Source organism: Ovis aries, chromosome X, assembly GCF_016772045.2.
Source record: "Ovis aries strain OAR_USU_Benz2616 breed Rambouillet chromosome X, ARS-UI_Ramb_v3.0, whole genome shotgun sequence".
Taxonomy (NCBI): Eukaryota; Metazoa; Chordata; class Mammalia; order Artiodactyla; family Bovidae; genus Ovis; species Ovis aries.
This window is the reverse complement of record NC_056080.1, coordinates 28,044,240-28,063,708: the sequence shown is the minus strand read 5'-3', so window position 1 is coordinate 28,063,708 and position 19,469 is coordinate 28,044,240. Positions and strand designations below refer to the sequence as shown.

The following is a 19,469-nucleotide window of genomic DNA, read 5'->3' as shown; positions in this document are numbered from 1 at the left end:
GTGACCTTGATTCATTATTGCAACTACAAATTCAGAGACATTTTAGTGCAGTTTCTCAGAGCATTGGACCAATATGTATATTTAAATCCATCAAAGAATTGCAACTTCAGTGCTTTAGAAATTCAGGTTACTAATCTGAACACATCACTATTTTCCCATCAATAATAAATAATAGAATGAAATGTTAGACTATGAACATTCAACTCAATTCTAATCTCAGATAAGGGAGGACATAAATTGGTCTATCTTAAAGAATCACCTCTACACATGCATAAACAATCAGAAATGATGTTTTTTTTTAAAGAAATGCAGATGTGAAATTAAATCAAATTATTATTAGTCAAGTAGGAATAGCCAGTACAAACAGTATTCTCTAACTATATTGTTGTTCAGTCACTCAGTCGTGTCCGACTCTTTGTGACCCCATGGACTGCAGCACACCAGGCTTCCCTGTCCTTAACCTTCTCCTGGAGTTTGCTCAAACCCATGTCTATTGAGTTGGTGATGCCATCCAACCATCTCATTCTCTGTTGCCCCCCTCTCCTCTTGCCCTCAATCTTTCCCAGCATCAGGGTCTGTTCCAATGGGTCGGCTCTTCGCCAACATAGTATGGCAATTAATTAGCATTGTACCTACAAAAACTACTTCTATTAATAATTAAGTTGAAACATAAAAGGCTTGGATTCCCTTTTTTAAGGGAAAGAACAAAAGCTGACAAAGGAATAATGCATTTGTTCTTTTATTAATATAATTCATTTGACATTTTTCCCAAGCAGAACTTTATTTGCATTCACTTTTATTTTCCAATCTTAACTCTAACATATATGTTGACGGTGTTTAAAAGATAAAATTATATTTAACCTTCATGTGGCTTTCACCCATTTTGACAACCTAACATACTTGCAGCCATGACTCTTCATAAAGGTAATTCTTTTAGGTTGATGGTGAATGGGAGACACAATCCTTATGCTAGAGGAATAATAGCTGCCAGTGAGAATTTCAGAAGTGAAAGTCATTTTTTGAATTGAAAAAGATACTAGATGATTCTGAGAGTTTCTCCAAATTGAGAATCAACTGCTTTAGATTTGGCTTTCTCTTAGTAAGTTGAAATAGGGACACAAAGGAATCGATTTAAACCCTGCTCCTATATGCTTCTACCCTGCTATGCCATGTTCTTATAGTCTAATGACATCTGCAAGCATTCATGCAGGGTGTGATTCATAGTCCATGTGGGGCTAAATGCTTAAACTGAGATTTTTCACTGCTAATAAGATACACGGCTATTGTCTAAATGCATTATCATTAAGTAAAGTACATACGTCTCTTCCCAAAGCAGACAAAGATATGTAGATGTGTGACCAGTTTCTTTGTGGAGTAAGGGCATGGGGAGACCCAAAATATTTTTGTATTGACTCAGCACTTTTATGGATTCCCAGGTGGCTCAGAGGTAAAAGAATCCACCTGCCAATGCTAGAGACCAGAAGATGTGGGTTCGATCCCTGGGTTGGGAAGATCCCCTGGAGAAGGAAATGACATCCCACTCCAGTATTCTTGCCTGGAGAATCCCATGGACAGAGAAGCCTGGTGGGCTATATTCCATGGGGTCACAAAGAGTCAGACACGACTGAACGCATAGGTACACACACATAGCACTTTTAGTTAACGAAATGATCTGGAACATAGTCTCTGTACTAACAAGGCAAGGCTGTTTTCCTCCTTCTGTGCACACACATGTTACTTAAATCATCTTTGCAGATGTGTGTGAACCAGAGGTATCTGTGCACTATCTGTGAAGGGCAATAACAGAATGTTACAACCCATTTAGCAATAAACTATGCATCCTTTCTGCAAGTCTTTGCTTACATTTTATTTGCAACATTTCACCTCCTCTATAAATTTTATTTCATAGTGTTTAGTAATTTCTGGCAACATAAGTAGATACCCAGATGGTATCTCTTTTCTCCATAAGCCAGAAATAATGTCTCAATATAAATTCCAATCCCATCTTTTTATGATTTAGATTCTAAATGTTAGAAAGCAGCAACACACACAAATATTGAGACAATACCTTGAGGTTAAAGAGAGAGCCAAAAAATCAAGGTATATAAGACAGCAACCTGTGATATCATTGACTGAACACTAACAAGATGAAAAGCATACCTGATAACACAGGCATAAAGACCACTGTCCTGCAGTAACGTTGGTCGGAACCAAATGGAGTCTTCTTCCTTGCTCATTCTACTTCCATCAAAGGCTATTGGCTCTTCAAAGTCTCCAGGACCAGAGCTTTTGTACCACATCAAACTGAGTCCAGCACTTTGGGCTAGGGAGTAATTGGCTCTGATATAACCGTAAAAGAGCGCACATTTGATGCGAACAGGCTCTCCCACCAAAACTTGGTATTTCTTGATATCGACAGACCAATCTGTGCATCCATCAGCTATAGTCAAAAAAGAGAAAGAGAAAAAACATTAGAGAAAACAATGGAAGCAATTAGGTTATTTATTCATTTATTCATTCAACAATATTTATTGAGCATCTCTATTGGACAAAATTTTTCCCTAGGCACAAATGGTGCAGTGATGGATAAAACTCCAAAGGGCACTGGAAAGTAATTTATCCTATTAACAAACAATATATTCATCACTTAGTTTGCTTCTGATGATACTTATTCTTACTTTAATCAGTGTGATGGCTACTGGCTTATGGCATTCCCACTCTAAATCCAAATGTTTGCCTGTTTTTTTGAAAATAGGTCCGGACCTGTGAAATATTTTCCTTTGCTAGTTGGAACGTATGTTTTCTTAGTAAAGGGTGCTGGAGAGAGACTGCAAAGGAAAGGGTTTTGCTCCCTGGCTCTAGCACACTTGCTTGGAAGACTCTTGCAGTGTGCACTGCAGCAGCTTGATAATCTTTTTAGCAGAGCCTCGGGTGAGACATCTTATGGACAGCTTTCCCCGATACCTTAGAGGGCAAGGCATCTCTGTCCAATTGCAGATGGCATACTTCCAACCAGTTCTACCAGGGTGTCATCTCAGTGACTTTAAGCCTTGCCTTTTCCCAGTGAGGTCTGGATTTCACTCTGGGAATGGAGGACGAGAGCTTCTCCTTGGAAGCTCTCTCTCAGCTAGGGGTGATGGCAACCATTCCTCTATTCTTTATGGTTATCTTTTGCTACGGACTGAATGCGTTCTCTTTAAACTTATATTTTGATAAGCCTTAATCGAGAATGTAATGGTACATGGAGGAGGGGCCTTGGGGAAGTAATTAGCTTTATATGAAGTCATGAGGGCAGAACCCTTAGGAAGAGAGTGGTGCTCTTATAAGAAGAAACACCAGAGCTTGCAGTCTCTCTCCTCTTGCATACTTATAGAGAAGATGTCACCTGAGCACATACCAAGAAGGTGGCCATTAGCAAGCAGGAAAGAGGGCCCTCTCCAGAAACCAAATCAGCCAGCACTTTAAACTTGAACTTCTCAGCCTCCAGAACTGTAACACACTTCTGTTGTGTAGGCCACCCAGTCTATGGTGTTTTGTTATGGCAGCCCGAGCAGACTAACACATCTTTCTTTCTTCCTAGCCAATCCTTCAGTACTCCAATAACCTGTTGCACTGAACAAATCTCTACACACACTCTCTGTATTCAAATTAGAGTATGATTTTTTTTTTTCTCTCTGGGCACACACTAATAAAGAGTAAGTCTTATACAGCCAAACAAGGCAGAAAGTAGTACAACAAAAGCGGGTCATGTTTAGTAGTGGTTTCACAGCCAGAGACAGAGGCAGATCATTACTTTGCCCTGATTTCTGGGAGTATCAGGCAGAGTAAAGTACAAACCATGGTAGGACATGGAGCTGATGGCATGGGGACTAATTGGGTTTTCTGGGTTTCCTTGTAGCACCATCTTTCAAATGATATCTTGGTACCATTTTTATCACTTCTCCCCCACCATATCCCCACAACAGCAACAGGTCACCATAGGACAGGTCCATCACCATTATTATGATCACAGAGAAGTTGTGGATTCCAGCTTAGAGAGGGAAGTTGCCCCATATCTAGAAAGAGAATCAATTCGCCATAGCTCACAGTATATAAATGCTGAGTAAAATGGCAAAAACCAAGAAAAGAGGACCTCTAACAGCAAGAGCATTTGAGTACTGCAAGCAGGGTTTAACTCACTTGAGATTAACAAAAGGGCGAGCTAAAGGATCTAAGGACAGGAAAAATAATGGAGAATTCAAGAGAGGGAAAATGATCAAAATGAAAAGGAAGATGTGTATTAGAGCAAAGGTGACACATTATGGAGTTAGCCAAATTTCTTAAAGAATTATCTAATATCTGATGAGCACTTAACTACGTGCTGAGCTTACAAAGTTTCATTCATCTTTCATAAAAATATTCATTTAGGCTTTGAACTCATTGTTCCCTCTACACTTTTCACACCAACCAACTTGCATAGATTCCTCCTTACCTTCCTCCACATGTCACCTCCTCCAAGACTCCTTAACTGCCCTGCCAGCAAAACCACCTTCCTAGTCATTTGATCGATTGTTCTTTCATATTTTTTTTTCCATAGGACTTATTGTTCTCTGATGTCATGTACCCACTTTTTGCTTGCTTTGTCTTCACAGTAGAATGTAAGCCTCCTGAGGTCAAGGACTTGGTCCCTCTAATTCACTTCTTTAACCTCAGTGCCTAGAACTGTGCCTGCTAACCAGCTCAATACACACTGACTAAATGAATGAGTGAATGAAAGAGTCAGTGAATGAATTCTTGAGTAAATAAACAAAATAATGTCAACATCAACAAACAGACTCAATACCAGCTAATACATGAAAGTTCTGGTATTCTCATCCAGCTCATCTGACCCTAGAATTCATTTCCTTTACCACCATAGTATTGTCTCCTAATAAAGGTAATTTAAATTTCACACCATTCTTTAGTTACTTTAATTACCAAATTTTGGTCTAAGATTCCTAATGAAACACTGTATTAAGGTACTATCTAGAGTAGATGTGCTGGAAGCTTCAGGGACATCAGCAATGTCCAAGTCATTACCATCATTCCTATCAATGACTGCTGCCTAGTGGGCTCACCACACTAAATAGGATGACAGAACTGTACACAGAGATGTCCACGTTACATAATTACATGCAGTGCTTATCAACACAATTTCGTACATTTGTCCCATTGCATGAAATGCATCCTAGGTGGGATCTTTAAACAGTTAATTCTGGCAATAAGCATGAAATTATCTTGTTTTATCATGATATGAATTACAATATAATTCTAGAATTACATTCCTGTAACTGAGGCCATCTGTCATACAGGAGACAGCTGCCAGGGCAAAAGGCTGAAACACCTTTAATGTAGCAGTATAGACAGTGACATGAAATTACTCAGACTCTCCAAAGATTTGTAAGGTAAAGCAGAATGCCTGAAGCGAAAAGCAAAAATATTTAGCTTAGAAACTTCTAAGAAGTTAGTAACAAATACAATGGAGAGAACAGAGAAGATTTGAGTTGGGGGACAGATAGAGATATTGATACATACTTTCAGAATCTGTTTACTAAGAATAATGTTGAAAGAAAACCATAAATACTACAGAAAATTGAGTTATTTAGTACTTTATCTATGGCAGAAAAAAGTTTCAAACAGCTTTGATTCACACGCCAAGGAAAAGGCAGAGGTGAAATGAAGAAATAACAGCCCCTTAGGTATCAGAGACACCTTATGTTCATTTTAATAGGGAAATAGCACATAGGTTCTATGGCTTAGGAAGTTTTACTACCATTAAACTATAAATATATGATGTTCAAAAGTAAACTATAAACTTAGTAACATGTTAGTACATTTGGGGGAAAGATGGCAAATGACATAAATGACAATTCAAGATATCTTGAAATATTTTGATAAACATTTAAATAAATGAACATATATATGTTTTTCAAAAATTAAAGCATTTTACTAAATGAAATCAGTGAGGACTGCTATTTTTTCCTTTGTTAACATGTCACCACATTTGCACACATTCTCACTCTGCATGTATCACAATTTTTTCCTAAATCATTTGAAAATAAAATAGAGACATAATGACATTTCACTGCTGAAATACTTCAGTATGCATCTCCTTTGAATAAAGACATTTTTTTCTTATATAGCCACAAAGAATTTTTTTTTTAAATCTCATCCTATGGGATGTCTCAAATCTTAAAGGAGTATGTGATAACTTAAAACCTAACTCTTGATGACAAGAATTGCTACTGATAGGTTCAGTATTTCCTTACTTCAGTACACAAGCTCTGTTGGCTTGGAAACAGTTATTCTAAGCCAACAATATTTTTATATTTCTAGACACTCTTAATTCCATTATGTAAGTTACCAGGTAACCTTTATTATTTTTAAATTTTCATTGGGTAATTCTTCAGGAAAATAATATTTAATTAGTTTTTCTGCCTTTCAGAAAAAAATACCCTTCTATAAGCCTCTGTCAGAAAGTTAGATATTAGTATTCTCTTTCCCTGGTGGGAGGATTCCATGGAAATACGCTAGTTGAATGTCTCTTATACAGCACATACTCCTTCAGAGTCAATGCGAGTTTCTGAAGCCAAAAAGTTGCACCGAGGGAGTGAGAGTAGGAAGCACCATATTCATTTATTTTTGTTGCCACCTGTAATGTTGTAGGAGCTTATATGAAGACAGTGATGGAATTAAGATTCAGAACTAATTTCCTTACAAGTAGTTCATATTGATGTACTATTTCATAGACAAAGGCTCCATAGATTGGATAAATGTAAATACACTCAAATGATATTGGTGAATGCATTTTTTAATTGTCACTATTACTACAGATATAAGAGCTCAAAATATATCATGGCAACAAATTTGAAAGTTGTATTCTTTAAAATAAAAAGTCTAATCATAGACCTTAGCTGTAATGTATCCCAATAAGACAAAGTAAGACTTTACATATAAAAAGGTAAATTGTGTTACTCTTCAAGTATCCACTTGGATAGGTACATTGGAATAATGAAACAATAATTAAGGTATCTGTGATAATGTAATAGAGGTCCCCCACCACTTTTACTGGTAAAGAATCCGCCTGCAATGAGGAGACCCCGGTTTGATTCCTGAATTGGGAAGACCCGCTGGAGAAAGGATAGGCTACCCACTCCAGTATTCTAGGGCTTCCCTTGTGGCTCAACTGGTAAAGAATCCACCTGCAATGTGGGAGACCTGAGTTTGATCCCTGGGTTGGGAAGATCCCCTGGAGAAGGGAAAGGCTATGCACTCCAGTATTCTGGCCTGGAGAATTCCATGGACTATACAAGTCCATGGGGTCGCAAAGAGTCGGACATGACTGAGTGACTTTCACTTTCACTATTACCTTTATTAAACCGATCTATCCATCCTCCAGCAACTTTGAGTGTTGCCTGCTAACAGTTCACAACTGTCTCCTTCTCTTAAAAATTACCCTTGTTTAACAAGAGCCATCTTGGTGGGAAATTTACATCTCCTTGGGTCTGCCTATTGCCAATAACTGACTGATGTGAGTTTTAAGAAAAAAAAGAGGTTGTTCCTTTAACTCCAGTAGGAACAACTGTACAGGGCAGTTAATGCTCCAAAGCTTCTCTGTGTGTGGATCAGGCCAAGCTTAGAGGTTAACTGTGACCTCACTCAGCTCTTTCCCCTTTCCTGCCCTGCTTTCCTCTCTCTCTCTCCCTCCCTTTTAGGTTTTCCCTGAAGAGCACTCCCTTAGTCAATTGTGTACATCAAAATCTTGTCTTGGGCCCTGTTCTAAGAAATCCAATCTAACACAGATTTATCCATGGAGCAAGAACTACCTTCATTCCAGTTTCTGTCCTCAGGGCTGGAGACATCAAAACCTACAAGGCATAGCCCTTGTTTTTAAGGAGCTCAGAGTGTAATCAAAGACACTGACAGAAACTGAAAGGACAATGGAAATGCAATGATAAAGGGATGCACAGAGCTACTCAGGAATATGTTCCATAAAGAGAAAATATTTGAGACGTTTGTCAGAAGGGAGCCATACAAAGAACTGGCAGAAAGATATTTAATTTGGAGGTGAACATGAACGCAAAGGAACTTCCCTATGGCTCAGATGGTAAAGAATCTGCCTGCAAAGCATGGGATCCGGGTTAGATCCCTGGGTCAGAAAGATCCCCTGGAGAAGGAAATAGCAAACCACTCCAGTATTCTTTCCTGGAGAATCCCCATGGACAGAGGAGCCTGGTAGGCTACAGTCTATGGGGTCACAAAGACCTGGACACGACTGAGCAACTAACACACTTACATGAAAGCAAAGGTACAGAAATAAGAAATAGCAGAGTTTTGCAGGAAATACAAATGGCTCTATGGTGTACAAACAAGTTTAAAGAAGGAAACAGCAAGAGATGGGGGAAAGAAGTGGGCAAGGACAGACAGTGGAGGTATTTTTATGAGATGCAAAAAGTATGGCAGGCTCTTGGAGACCATGTCATATTTTCAGATGTGTTATGTTGGCTGAAATGTAAGGCAGGCATGTAAGGTAGAAGGTTTTAGCCAGGAGAATGATATTACTGAAGGTCTGAAGTTGAGCAATGGTAGTAAAGAAGGAGAAACAGGTGGAACTGAGGAAGATTTAGGAGGTAAAGTTGGAAGGAGTAGGTGAATGACTGAATAAAAGCATCAAAGAAGAGGCATTATGTTAGTTTACTCTGCAATCCATATCTTTCATCAGAGACTGAAAACTGACTATTCCTGTCCAGTGGCGGGATCTGTGAAATGTTTTTTATAATGCCTTCATTTAAAATTTTCAGGCAATGAAAACATAATGACTTTTTAAATGACTCACAGACGTAAATGTCTGTTTTAAAACTTCCAATGATCAAAACTACATACCTGACATATTTGTATCACTTGTCTCTGCCTCTGCAGCTGCTGCTAAGTCGCTTCAGTCGTGTCTGACTCTGTGTGACCCCATAGACAACAGCCCACCAGGCTCCCCCATCCCTGGGATTCTCCAGGCAAGAACACTGGAGTGGGTTGCCATTTCCTTCTCCAATGCATGAAAGTGAAAAGTGAAAGTGAAGTAACTGAGTCGTGTCCAACTCTCATCAACCCCATGGACTGCAGCCTACCAGGCTCCTCCGTCTATGGGATTTCCCAGGCAAGAGTACTGGAGTGGGGTGCCATTGCCTTCTCCACCTCTAGTGTGCTTGGAAAAGGCAAGCTTGAGACATGACCATAGTTACAGGGTGTCGGCCATGCACATACAAAGAACAGAAAGGCTGAGGCTAGATTTTAATGAGAATTCTGCTCTTTATCTGCACTGGCTGCTCCTCTTTCCAGATATGAACTTCATAAATTGAAACCTGGCAATGTTTCAATCCTTCCAAGAAAGAAGCAGAGATGCCCCCAAAATTGTCAGCAGCAAGGATTGCAGCAAATTATGTCATAAATAAACCTTTATAGGATATGCTGTTTCACACAAGGTTTTATTTCCATCTCTACTTTTTGGATTATGTTTCTCTGATGGATACTGCCAGATTCTTATCTTTAAAATATATACATATATATATACACACACAAACACAAACACACATACACATATATATATCTGTGTGTGTGTGTGTGTGTGTATACACAAACAATGTAACACTTTTGAAAGAGCTCATTCACATATGTTGGAGAGATTTGTGTGGGTGTTAAGAACTGAGGTTAACTCAAGAGACTCTGTCAATTATCAGGAATCCAATTTCCAAAGCCTAGAAGTTATCATCTGCTACACTCTAAATGTTAGGTCGTCTCCAGGTGGGAGCGGCCCTTAGTCAGGTGTTGTCAAATTTCTTCTAAGATATGGTCTCCTCTTTATCAGGGGACAGGTGATGGATGCCAAGGCAAATAGGATCCAGATAGCATAGTTAACCCTCTATCATACCTAGCCTTCACATTCTAGCAGGTATTTTAGACACTAATATACAAAACCCCGTGCATTGCATAACACACACTTGGTAAGAATTTATTCTTAAGACTATTTGTATTCTTATGATAAAAAGAAAAAAAGGACATTACAAGAATATTTTCATAGTTTCATAACCTGTCCTTTGGTTTAATAAGTTTCTTTTCTCAGCTGAGATCACAATTCCATAAAAAGTTACATCATGCTGTTTTACAGAATATTTCATAATAACTACATAAAAGTCCATAATGGTGTTGCATGTAATTTACTCAGCTCTTTGGCTGTTAGACTACTTAAAGTTTTCCCCCTATTTTTGACTGTTCTAAATATGCAATAAAATAATATGCAGTGTGCTACAAACTTCCTCTCAAAAAAGTATAATTTCCTCAGGAAATAATTCCTGAAGAAAAATTACTGGATCAAATAACACATTTTTAAAGGCTTTATATGAAATTTTAAGATATTTCAAAAACTGTCTCATAATCTGCTTTCATAATAGCCATCTAAAGAAAGTGAAAGTGGCTCAGTCGTGTCCAGATCTTTGCAACCAAAATGGACTATACAGTCCATGGAATTCTCCAGGCCAGAATATTAGAGTGGGTAGCCTTGCCCTTCTCCAGGGATCTTCCAAACTCAGGGATCAAACCCAGGTGTCCTGCACTGTAGGGGGATTCTTTACCAGCTGAGCCACAAGGGAAGCCAATAGTGATCTAAATAAGTGCCCATATCACTTTATGTGCTAAGATTGTTTTAACTCCTATGCACTATTTGTTAAATTGAGCACCAAGGTATAGTTTGCAACCTTTTATGTCTCTATTTACAAAAATATAGTGTAATCAGAAACATCACTCATCTGATAACTGAATGGCAATGCTGTCACAGCTATCATGTATCAACTCTGAGTTCAGTTCAAATCAGTCACTCAGTTGTGTCTGACTCTTTGTGACCCCATGGACTGCAGCATGCCAGGCCTCCCTGTCCATCACCAACTCCCAGAGTTTACTCAAACTCATGTCCACTGAGTCAGTGGTGCCATCCAACCATTTCATCCTCTGTTGTCCCCTTCTCCTCTTGCCTTCAAACTTCCCAGCATCGGGGTCTTTTCAAATGAGTCAGCTCTTCACATCAGGTGGCCAAAATATTGGACTTTCAGCTTCAACACCAGTCTTTCCAATGAACATTCAGGACTGATTTCCTTTAGGATGGACTGGTTGGATCTCCTTGCAGTCCAAGGGACTCTCAAGAGTCTTCTCCAACACCACAGTTCAAAAGCATCAATTCTTTGGTGCTCAGCTTTCTTTATAGTCCAACTCTCACATTCATACATGACCACTGGAAAAACCATAGCCTTGACTAGACGGACCTTTGTTGGCAAAGTAATGTCTCTGCTTTTCCATATGCTATCTAGGTTGGTCATACTTTTTCTTCCAAGGAGTAAGCGTCTTTTAATTTCATGGCTGCAGTCACTATCTGCAGTGATTTTGGAGCCCCCCAAAATAAAGTCTGACATTGTTTCCACTGTTTCCCCATCTATTTCCCATGAAGTGATGGGACCAGATGCCATGATCTTCGTTTTCTGAATGTTGAGCTTTAAGCCAACTTTTTCACTCTCCTCTTTCACTCTGAACCTCAGATTTAACTCATCATACACAGTTTGCTCTCTTTAAAATTATTTTTTATTCAACATTATAATTTTATCCATTCACTTCTGTATACATTTTCAATGAAAGACTTGATTAATTTCACTTTTTGTATCTCCACAAAGCCGTCTAGTTGGACCACCAAAATGGATATGTGCATACGGATAGGTCCAAAAGTGTTACCAGTCCCAGGAATTTTATACCTTTGACATTTGTTGGACACTGGATTAAATATTAACATGGTGAGCAACAAACCAAACAGAGATCCAATTTTATCTCTTTCCCATCTTAGAGACACCTAACAGGAAAGATGCACTCTGGGTGGCAGGACAGGCACCCTGCAAACCAATACTTAAAATGTTTGATTGGAGCATAGTTGCTTTACAATGTTGTGTTAGTTCCTACTGTACAGCAAAGTGAATCAGCTAGATGTGTATACAGTCCCTTTTTTTTTGGATTTCCTTCCTATTTAGGTTACCGCAGAGCATTAAGTAGAGGTTCCTGTGCTACACAGTAGAAGGTTCTCATTAGTTATTATTTTATAAATAGTATCACTAGTGTATAAATGCCAATCCCAATCTCCCAATTCATCCCTCCTCTCTCTTTCCCTTTGGTGTCCAGAAGTTTGCTCTTGATGTCTGTTGCAATTTGATCCTTAAAAGAGAGTAACAAGACTTAAGGCACATATTTACTTTTATTTCGTTTTAGAGGATATAGCTGAATAGACCTCTATTTTTTATTCTTGCAAGTAATAAAAGTCCTTAAACTTTAGAGCAATTCCAAATGAGCTATTGTTTAAAGCAATGAAGACACAAAATCATATGTTAGAGTCCAAATCACGTTTCAGTGTGTTTCCACATTTGTTACTGGCCACCTACTACATGTGACTCATTGTTCACATGAGTGTACAATCTTTGCCTACAGCAAAGATTATTGAGGCTAGTGTCGACCTTGAGGAAATCATCTTTTAATAGGCAAGTACATGTCACAAACTACATATAACACAAGGCAGAAAGGAGAAATGCTATGAGTAAAAGCAACATTGCTGAGGAAACACAGAGTCAGAGGTTTCGTTCCATCTCAACCCAGAACTGGTTTCTATTTATCAAGTAAACTAATGGAGGAGAAATATATAATGGAGAAGATCAAAAAGAATTTAAGAAGGAGAAGGAATTTTAACTGTGCCTCAATTCAAAATGATAACTGGGAAGAGAAAATGCCAAGTCAATGAGATAGCTCAGATAATAAAGGGTGAGGTTCTAAAACAGTGGGATGGTATAGGGAGAAAGGCATAACCAGGTAAAAATAAGATCATAAAAGTGGGATGAACAAGACACCGGGAAAGGACAAAGGAAACTGAACTTAATACTGAATCCCGTAGATGACCAATTTCAGTGTGCACCAGCATCATCAGGAAGAATTATCAAAAGATGATTTGTCTTTAAAAATTTTATATTATTATTTTTTGTTGTTTTTTTATAACATTTTAAATAAAACATTATTTATTGAGGTACAGCCAATTAACAATGATGTGATAGTTTCAGGTGGACAGTGAAGGGACTCAGCCACACATATACATGTATCCATTCTCCCCCAAACTCCCCTCCCATCCAGGCTGCCACGTAACACTGAGCAGAGTTCCCTGTGCTATAAGTAGATCCTTGTTGGTTATCATTTTAAATACAGCAGGTGTACATGTCTATCCCATACTCCCTAACTATCCCTTCCCCTATCCTCCCCGCCTGCAGCAACCATAAGCTCATTCTCTAAGTCTGTGAGTCTTTTACTGTTGTTTAAACAAATGCACTTGGATCATTTCTTTTTAGATTCTGCATAAAAGAGACATCATATGATATTTATCTTTCTCTGAAAAGATAGATTATTTGGCTTTACCATTAGTGCTTTGATTCAGAAGGTGTTGATTGGGAACTAAGAATTCACATTTCTGAAAAGTCCTGGATGATATTTCTGTGATGACACTTTGGACAATTACAACTCTATTCAATGTAGAGAGTGGAAAATATCCATGAATGAAGTGGTTTGATCTACATTTTAGGAAGATAATTCCAGTGGCACTATCAAGGACAGATGGAAGGAGACAGCTAGAAACAGGGAGGTCATTTAGAAAGCTCTTAAAATAGTAGTGAGTGAATGATAGTTGCTCAGTTGTGTCTGATTCTTTGCAGCCCTATGGAGTGTAGACAGCCAGGCTCCCTGTCCCTGGGATTCTCCAGGCAAGAACACTGGAGTGGGTTGCCACTGCCTTCTCTAGGGGATCTTTCCAGGGATGGAACATGGGTCTCCTGCATTGCAGGCAGATTCTTTACCATCTGAGCCACCAGGAAAGCCGTGTACACCAGGGAAAATAGTAGAGATGAAGTAAAGAAGTGGGGGACATCATAGAGGTGGAATCAACAGGATGGGGAGACTGATCAGACAGGATAGATGAAGGAAAGGAGTAGTCAAGGGTGACTTTGAAGTTCAACCCAGGATTCCTCAGACGATTGGGACATCATTAAAGGAAATAAGGAGTAGAAGCAGGTTCAAGTCGGCAGATAAGTGTGGTGGGGGTAGAAGACACTTTTGTCATCTTCCAGCACATTTTCGACCTTTATCACAGGTGTTTATACAGCAGAATGCATTGCTTCCATTGTCTGGTTTGTGCCACAAAAGCACTTCTGTGTATCTCTTTCATATTGTGAACTCTGCTGGGCATTAGATAGCCCTAGAGTTAGAGAAACATTCAAGAGAAATGGGAATGAAGTCTAGTGTGTATTTTAATATGCATTTATTTTCATAGGAATAATATCACAGAGATTAATTGTCTATTTGATTAACTTCTTGCAGAGATTGTGGGGAAAATTAAACACACACAGTCTGTATATTGCTCCTTCAAGTGAATTTCTAAGTGAGAATTTTATAAAAGGTTAGAGCCTTTTTTTTGTGATGCTGAGTCTATTTTTATCACTGTAGAAGTCTCATGAAAATACATAATATGCTGCACATATATTAGCTTTACACAGAACTATCCGGATATTCACCTGCATTTATATGTACAATTATATATCTATCATGAAGGGAATCTATTGACAGACTATATTTTATCCAGGGTATTATAAGCAAGTATCTGTGTACCTGCTGCGTGATCTTTGTTTTTCATGTGTAAAAACAGCAGTTCCCTTTTATTTGTGTAGAATTCCTTCATTTACACAGTATTTTCATAAACACCATCAGACTGCAGCAAGAAAAAAGTGGTAATAAATTCAGAGAAAAAAATCATGGGGGATTTTTTTTTTTCATGTATACTTAAAGAGCTAGGAACAGAAAAAAAAATCAAGTATAGAAGGTTTCCTTGAACTTTAAAGTCTGCTTTCCAGAGATTTTACTGGCATGCTTCCAATGTATGACAAAACCAATACAATATTGCAAAGTGAAAAACAAAATTATCAAAGCAAGTTTAGATAGTAGGAAATTACATCGATTCAGATTTTGTTGTTTTGGATTTTGTTTTCCCTGTCTTTGAGAGTGTAGTCTCTGCATATGAGAATAAATTTATAGACATTTTTTAAGGGCTGATAAATTTGAGAGGAAGCACTAATGTGAAAAAGTATACTGGGCAGTTGTTAAAATGGACATCTACTAAGTTCAAAGCAAATTTAAGCAGTTTCAGTTTTACTTTGCAATTAAAAGATCAAAGTGCTGGCTTAACTGAGATTATCTTCATAGTCTCTTTATTAATACTGATTAAGCTCAATGCTAGAGGAATCTTCTGACCCAGCAGATGTTACTTCATGATGATGTTCATCGCAGTTATTATTATTTACATAAAAGTTTAAATTCTCAGGGAATGGCGGTTCACTTTTTATTTAGTTCACTAGTAAATACTTTTAAAGAGGAACACATGGCGTATAATGCTTCATGGTTCATCCAGCTCAACATCCCTACTTTGGCTGCTGTACCAAACCCAGGTTCCCTGATGTACCTCTCAAAGGTTCAAAACTACACCCTTAGTATTCACACCATGACCCGTTCCATTAATATATTTCAAAGAGGAAATATTTGAATTGGGAGGGGGTAGGAATGATTTAACAGTATTTAGTGTGAGTTGCCTCTGGAGGGAGGCATTCACTGATTCATTCTTCATTTCAACAAATATTTATGTAGAACCTGTTACCTTGGGCACTGCTGGGGCTGGAAGAAAGCATTTTGTAATCTTACTGCATATCATGTTGAGCAGGGTTCCCTTCCTTTATGCTAAACAGCTTATATTGTTCCCACTGGACCGTTAAGGGCAAGAAGGAATATTTGTCTCAAACCTTACTTTATTTTTTCAATCTGGTATTCATGGATATTTTCAAAGGTAAACAAGGCAGTGTTGTGGACCCCTTGTAGTGATCATTCATTTATGTGCTTAAAAAAATTTTTTTTTCTTTCATTGTTCCCTAGTTTCCAAAGGCAAGTTCTTATCTTTGGATTTGACAGCAAGGGCCATGCTGGCCTATACAGAGACCCAATTGGGCACCATGCAATTATGAGAAATAAATACATATTGTGAAATGGATCAATCCTGTGCATTCTCTTTCTTTATTTCCACTACAGTACCATGAAATAGTCAATCACATATTCTTTTCTTCTATAAATTGGAAAATACTGAATAATTCAACAGCTCTGAAGCTTCAGAACTTCATTCAGTGGAGGAGCCATAGTCCCTGATCTCTATTTTAATATGCTGCCAGTTACCATAAGTCATAATAGCACAATACAGGGCCCAGGATGAATATCACTCATTCACTGTTGCCTTGAGTGGCTTCGGGGTATGAAGTAAACTCTACTACATCACTGTCCTCATAATGAGATCGTTCTGCCTGATAAACAAGCTCCCTACGGGCCCTACCTGCTGATAGGACCAGTGAACCAAATATCTAACACTTCACAGAGGCTTCTCCCTGCCATTCTGCAATATCGCATGCGTCATTTTTGAGAGAAAATGTGATGCAAAGAAGTAGAAAATTGAGCTACTGACTCCTGGGTCCATTGCTACAACCTGGTTTTGGAATCAAGCTTCAATTCAATTTCTGGGTCCTGGGAGATAATATAAGTTTCCAAGTTTCCAGGAAGCTTGTTGAAATCTAAATTCATGTGCTATCTGACTAATTTATACATGGCTTTGGGTGAAACCACCCAAAGGAAACCACTGAAACAAAGCATGGAGTTTATGCAGTGATTGTTCATTTGCTTGCACAGAAAAACACTGACTCATGCAGAAAATGGAAAATTTTTATTCCTGGGTTTTAAAAGATGACATCCTTGCTTTAAAATCACTTCTACCATTTGAATGAAGGTTCATGTTTGACAAAAACAATGCAACTGAGAAATAATACTTTGAGAGTTTCCATGTGCAAGGATGTTAGAACACTAAGATTTGTGGAGTGGGGTGTGTGTGTGTGTATTGCTTTTCCCCCTAAATTTAGTATTACAGTGTTAATAAACTTACTTTCTCACAGTTTCCTTTCATAAACTGCACCACAGAATGATGTGAAAAGCATGCCCTTTTAGTCAATCAGTCTCTCGCTCTCATAATGGAAGTACAGTGCCCAAGTTCTTTAACACATGAGAAGAGCACTATGAGAGTGTTAGTTTTTTTCTAGGGGAGTCGGATAAGGATTTCACTGGGGCATGCAAGAGGTGCGGCTTTGAGATTTATCATAAATTCAATGACAGCAATTCTAAGAAGTGAGAAAAGGCAGGCTAACGATGTGAGTCATGAAATAATGAGGTTTATTTGAAAAGAAGTTTGGTTTGGCTACACTACAGAGTTTGCAGACCCCGGGCAGGCAGTGTTGGAGGAAGCAGTTGAAGAGGGAAGGTGAATGTGTCCTCATGACCAGACCAGCCATGACCGATTAGTACAAACATGACCTTTTAACCAAGGGCTGCCAATTCCTAAGCAGGCAAATAACCCATGTCTTGGTTTCTTGAGAAAAGTAATGAACTGGTTCAACCCAATTCTTCTTCTCTATGGCAAATGTAGGCCAGGGAAGCAGTGATGATCACATGCAATTCGAAGTTAAAACAGAATAAGCAACTATGAATAAATAGAGAAAGCTAAGCCCTGGTGGCTCAGATAGTAAAGAATCCATCTGCAATGTGAGAGACTTCAGTTCAGTCCCTGCATTGGGAAGATCCCCTGGAGGAGGGCATGGCAACCCACTTCAAAAATCTTGCCTGGAGAATCCCCATGGACAGAGGTGCCTGGTGGGCTACAGTCCATGGGGTTACAAAGAGTTGGACACGACTCAGCAACTAAGAACACACACGTTCCTAAAAAAATAATGGGGGAGACAAGGCACAAGGAGAAGCCTAGAAAAAGCAAAGACCAAGAGATCTACTAAGGAAAGGATCAGAGACCATAGAAAGTCCCTTGACTTAATTCTTGGCACTTTTTTTTTTTAAGTTCTGAAACTAAATCCCATACATCTTTATAATAAAGCACATTTTAAAATTATTTGAAAGGGTTTTGAATTTTGCCCCTAGAAAAGTTCCATTGGAAATTGGAAAAAAGTTCCATTGGAAAAGTTCCATTGTTAATTGGAACTGCACTACAAGAAGCAGGATTTCATCTTCTGCCTTATCTATTAATAGTGCATAATGTGAACCATTCTTTAAATATTATTTGTAAAGGTTATTGTTAGTGGCTCCATATATGTTCATTCTATAAATGCATATTGTTATATATCTAATTTGCTTTAATTTTCATTTCATATACAGTACTATGATCAATATCATTTTATACACGTTTTGTTTGAATTTCTGATTTTGTCTTGGAGATTGAATATCTAAATCAAGATTACTGGGTCAAAAATATTGTATGTTTTGCCACATTGCTTCAGTAGAGATTGTGTCAATTTATATTCCTGTATGCAGAGTATGTGAGTATCTATTTCACACCCTCCTGGCTATATGAGCTTATTTCTGTACCACTGCATTCTTTTACACTAGTGCCCATTCTAGTCTTGCCACATCTGCTTACAAATCCACAATCAGTAGTGGTCCTGATGAGATTTTCTGCAGTGTATGTATTTTTGTACATTTTTTTCCTTCAATTTCCAGGTATACACTGATGACTCTGAGTTTACATATTTATCTGTGCTCTTTTCTGGTGACTTTCAAAACTGTCATGCATTTATTAAACTTGGGAAGCCCAAAATGCAATGAGTTCTTATTATAGCAGTTGCTTATGGGAGGAGGGCTTGCTTATTCAGGTGCTACAATACTCCGTGTGCCTTGCTTCAATCTGTCAGGTCATCACTGGTGATCTCTTCTAATCCAATTAACTTTTATTGCTAATGAAAATACTTTGCATCTATCATGTAACATTAGTACACACTGATAAACAATTTTAAATCTTTAAGATTACACATTGACAAAAGAATAAAAAAAAAATTTAAAAGATCCCAGATGTCCCTTTTGCTGAGCATTTTCATTTAATGGATACATAGAAAATCTAACCAAAAGGTGAATGCTAAAAAACATAAATCAATTCTATTTAAAACACGGTAAAGGAAAATCTCATTATCACCCTACAATAATGGCAATGTATTCATTAATTAATATAAATTAGTTCAGTTCAGTTCAGTCGCTCAGTCGTGTTCGACTCTTCGCGACCCCAAGAATCTCAGCACACCAGGCCTCTCTGTCCATCGCCAACTCCCAGAGTTCACTCAAACTCATATCCATCGAGTCGGTGATGCCATCCAGCCATTTCATTTTCCGTCATCCCCTTCTCCTCCTGCCCCTAATCCCTCCCAGCATCAGGGTCTTTTCCAATGAGTCAACTCTTCACATGAGGTGGCCAAAGTATTGGAGTT

At 38.3% G+C, this 19,469-nt stretch overlaps 1 protein-coding gene across 1 annotated transcript in view; it reads right to left on the bottom strand.

Annotated features, from left to right (window-relative positions):
• The window catches only part of IL1RAPL1 (interleukin 1 receptor accessory protein like 1), a 1,455,753-nt gene that overhangs the window by 693,696 nt on the left and 742,588 nt on the right, over positions 1-19,469 (bottom strand). The window contains exon 3 of the mRNA XM_060407978.1: positions 2,161-2,440. Within this exon, the coding sequence (XP_060263961.1) occupies positions 2,161-2,440 (280 nt within the window). The remainder of the gene's footprint in view (positions 1-2,160; positions 2,441-19,469) is intronic.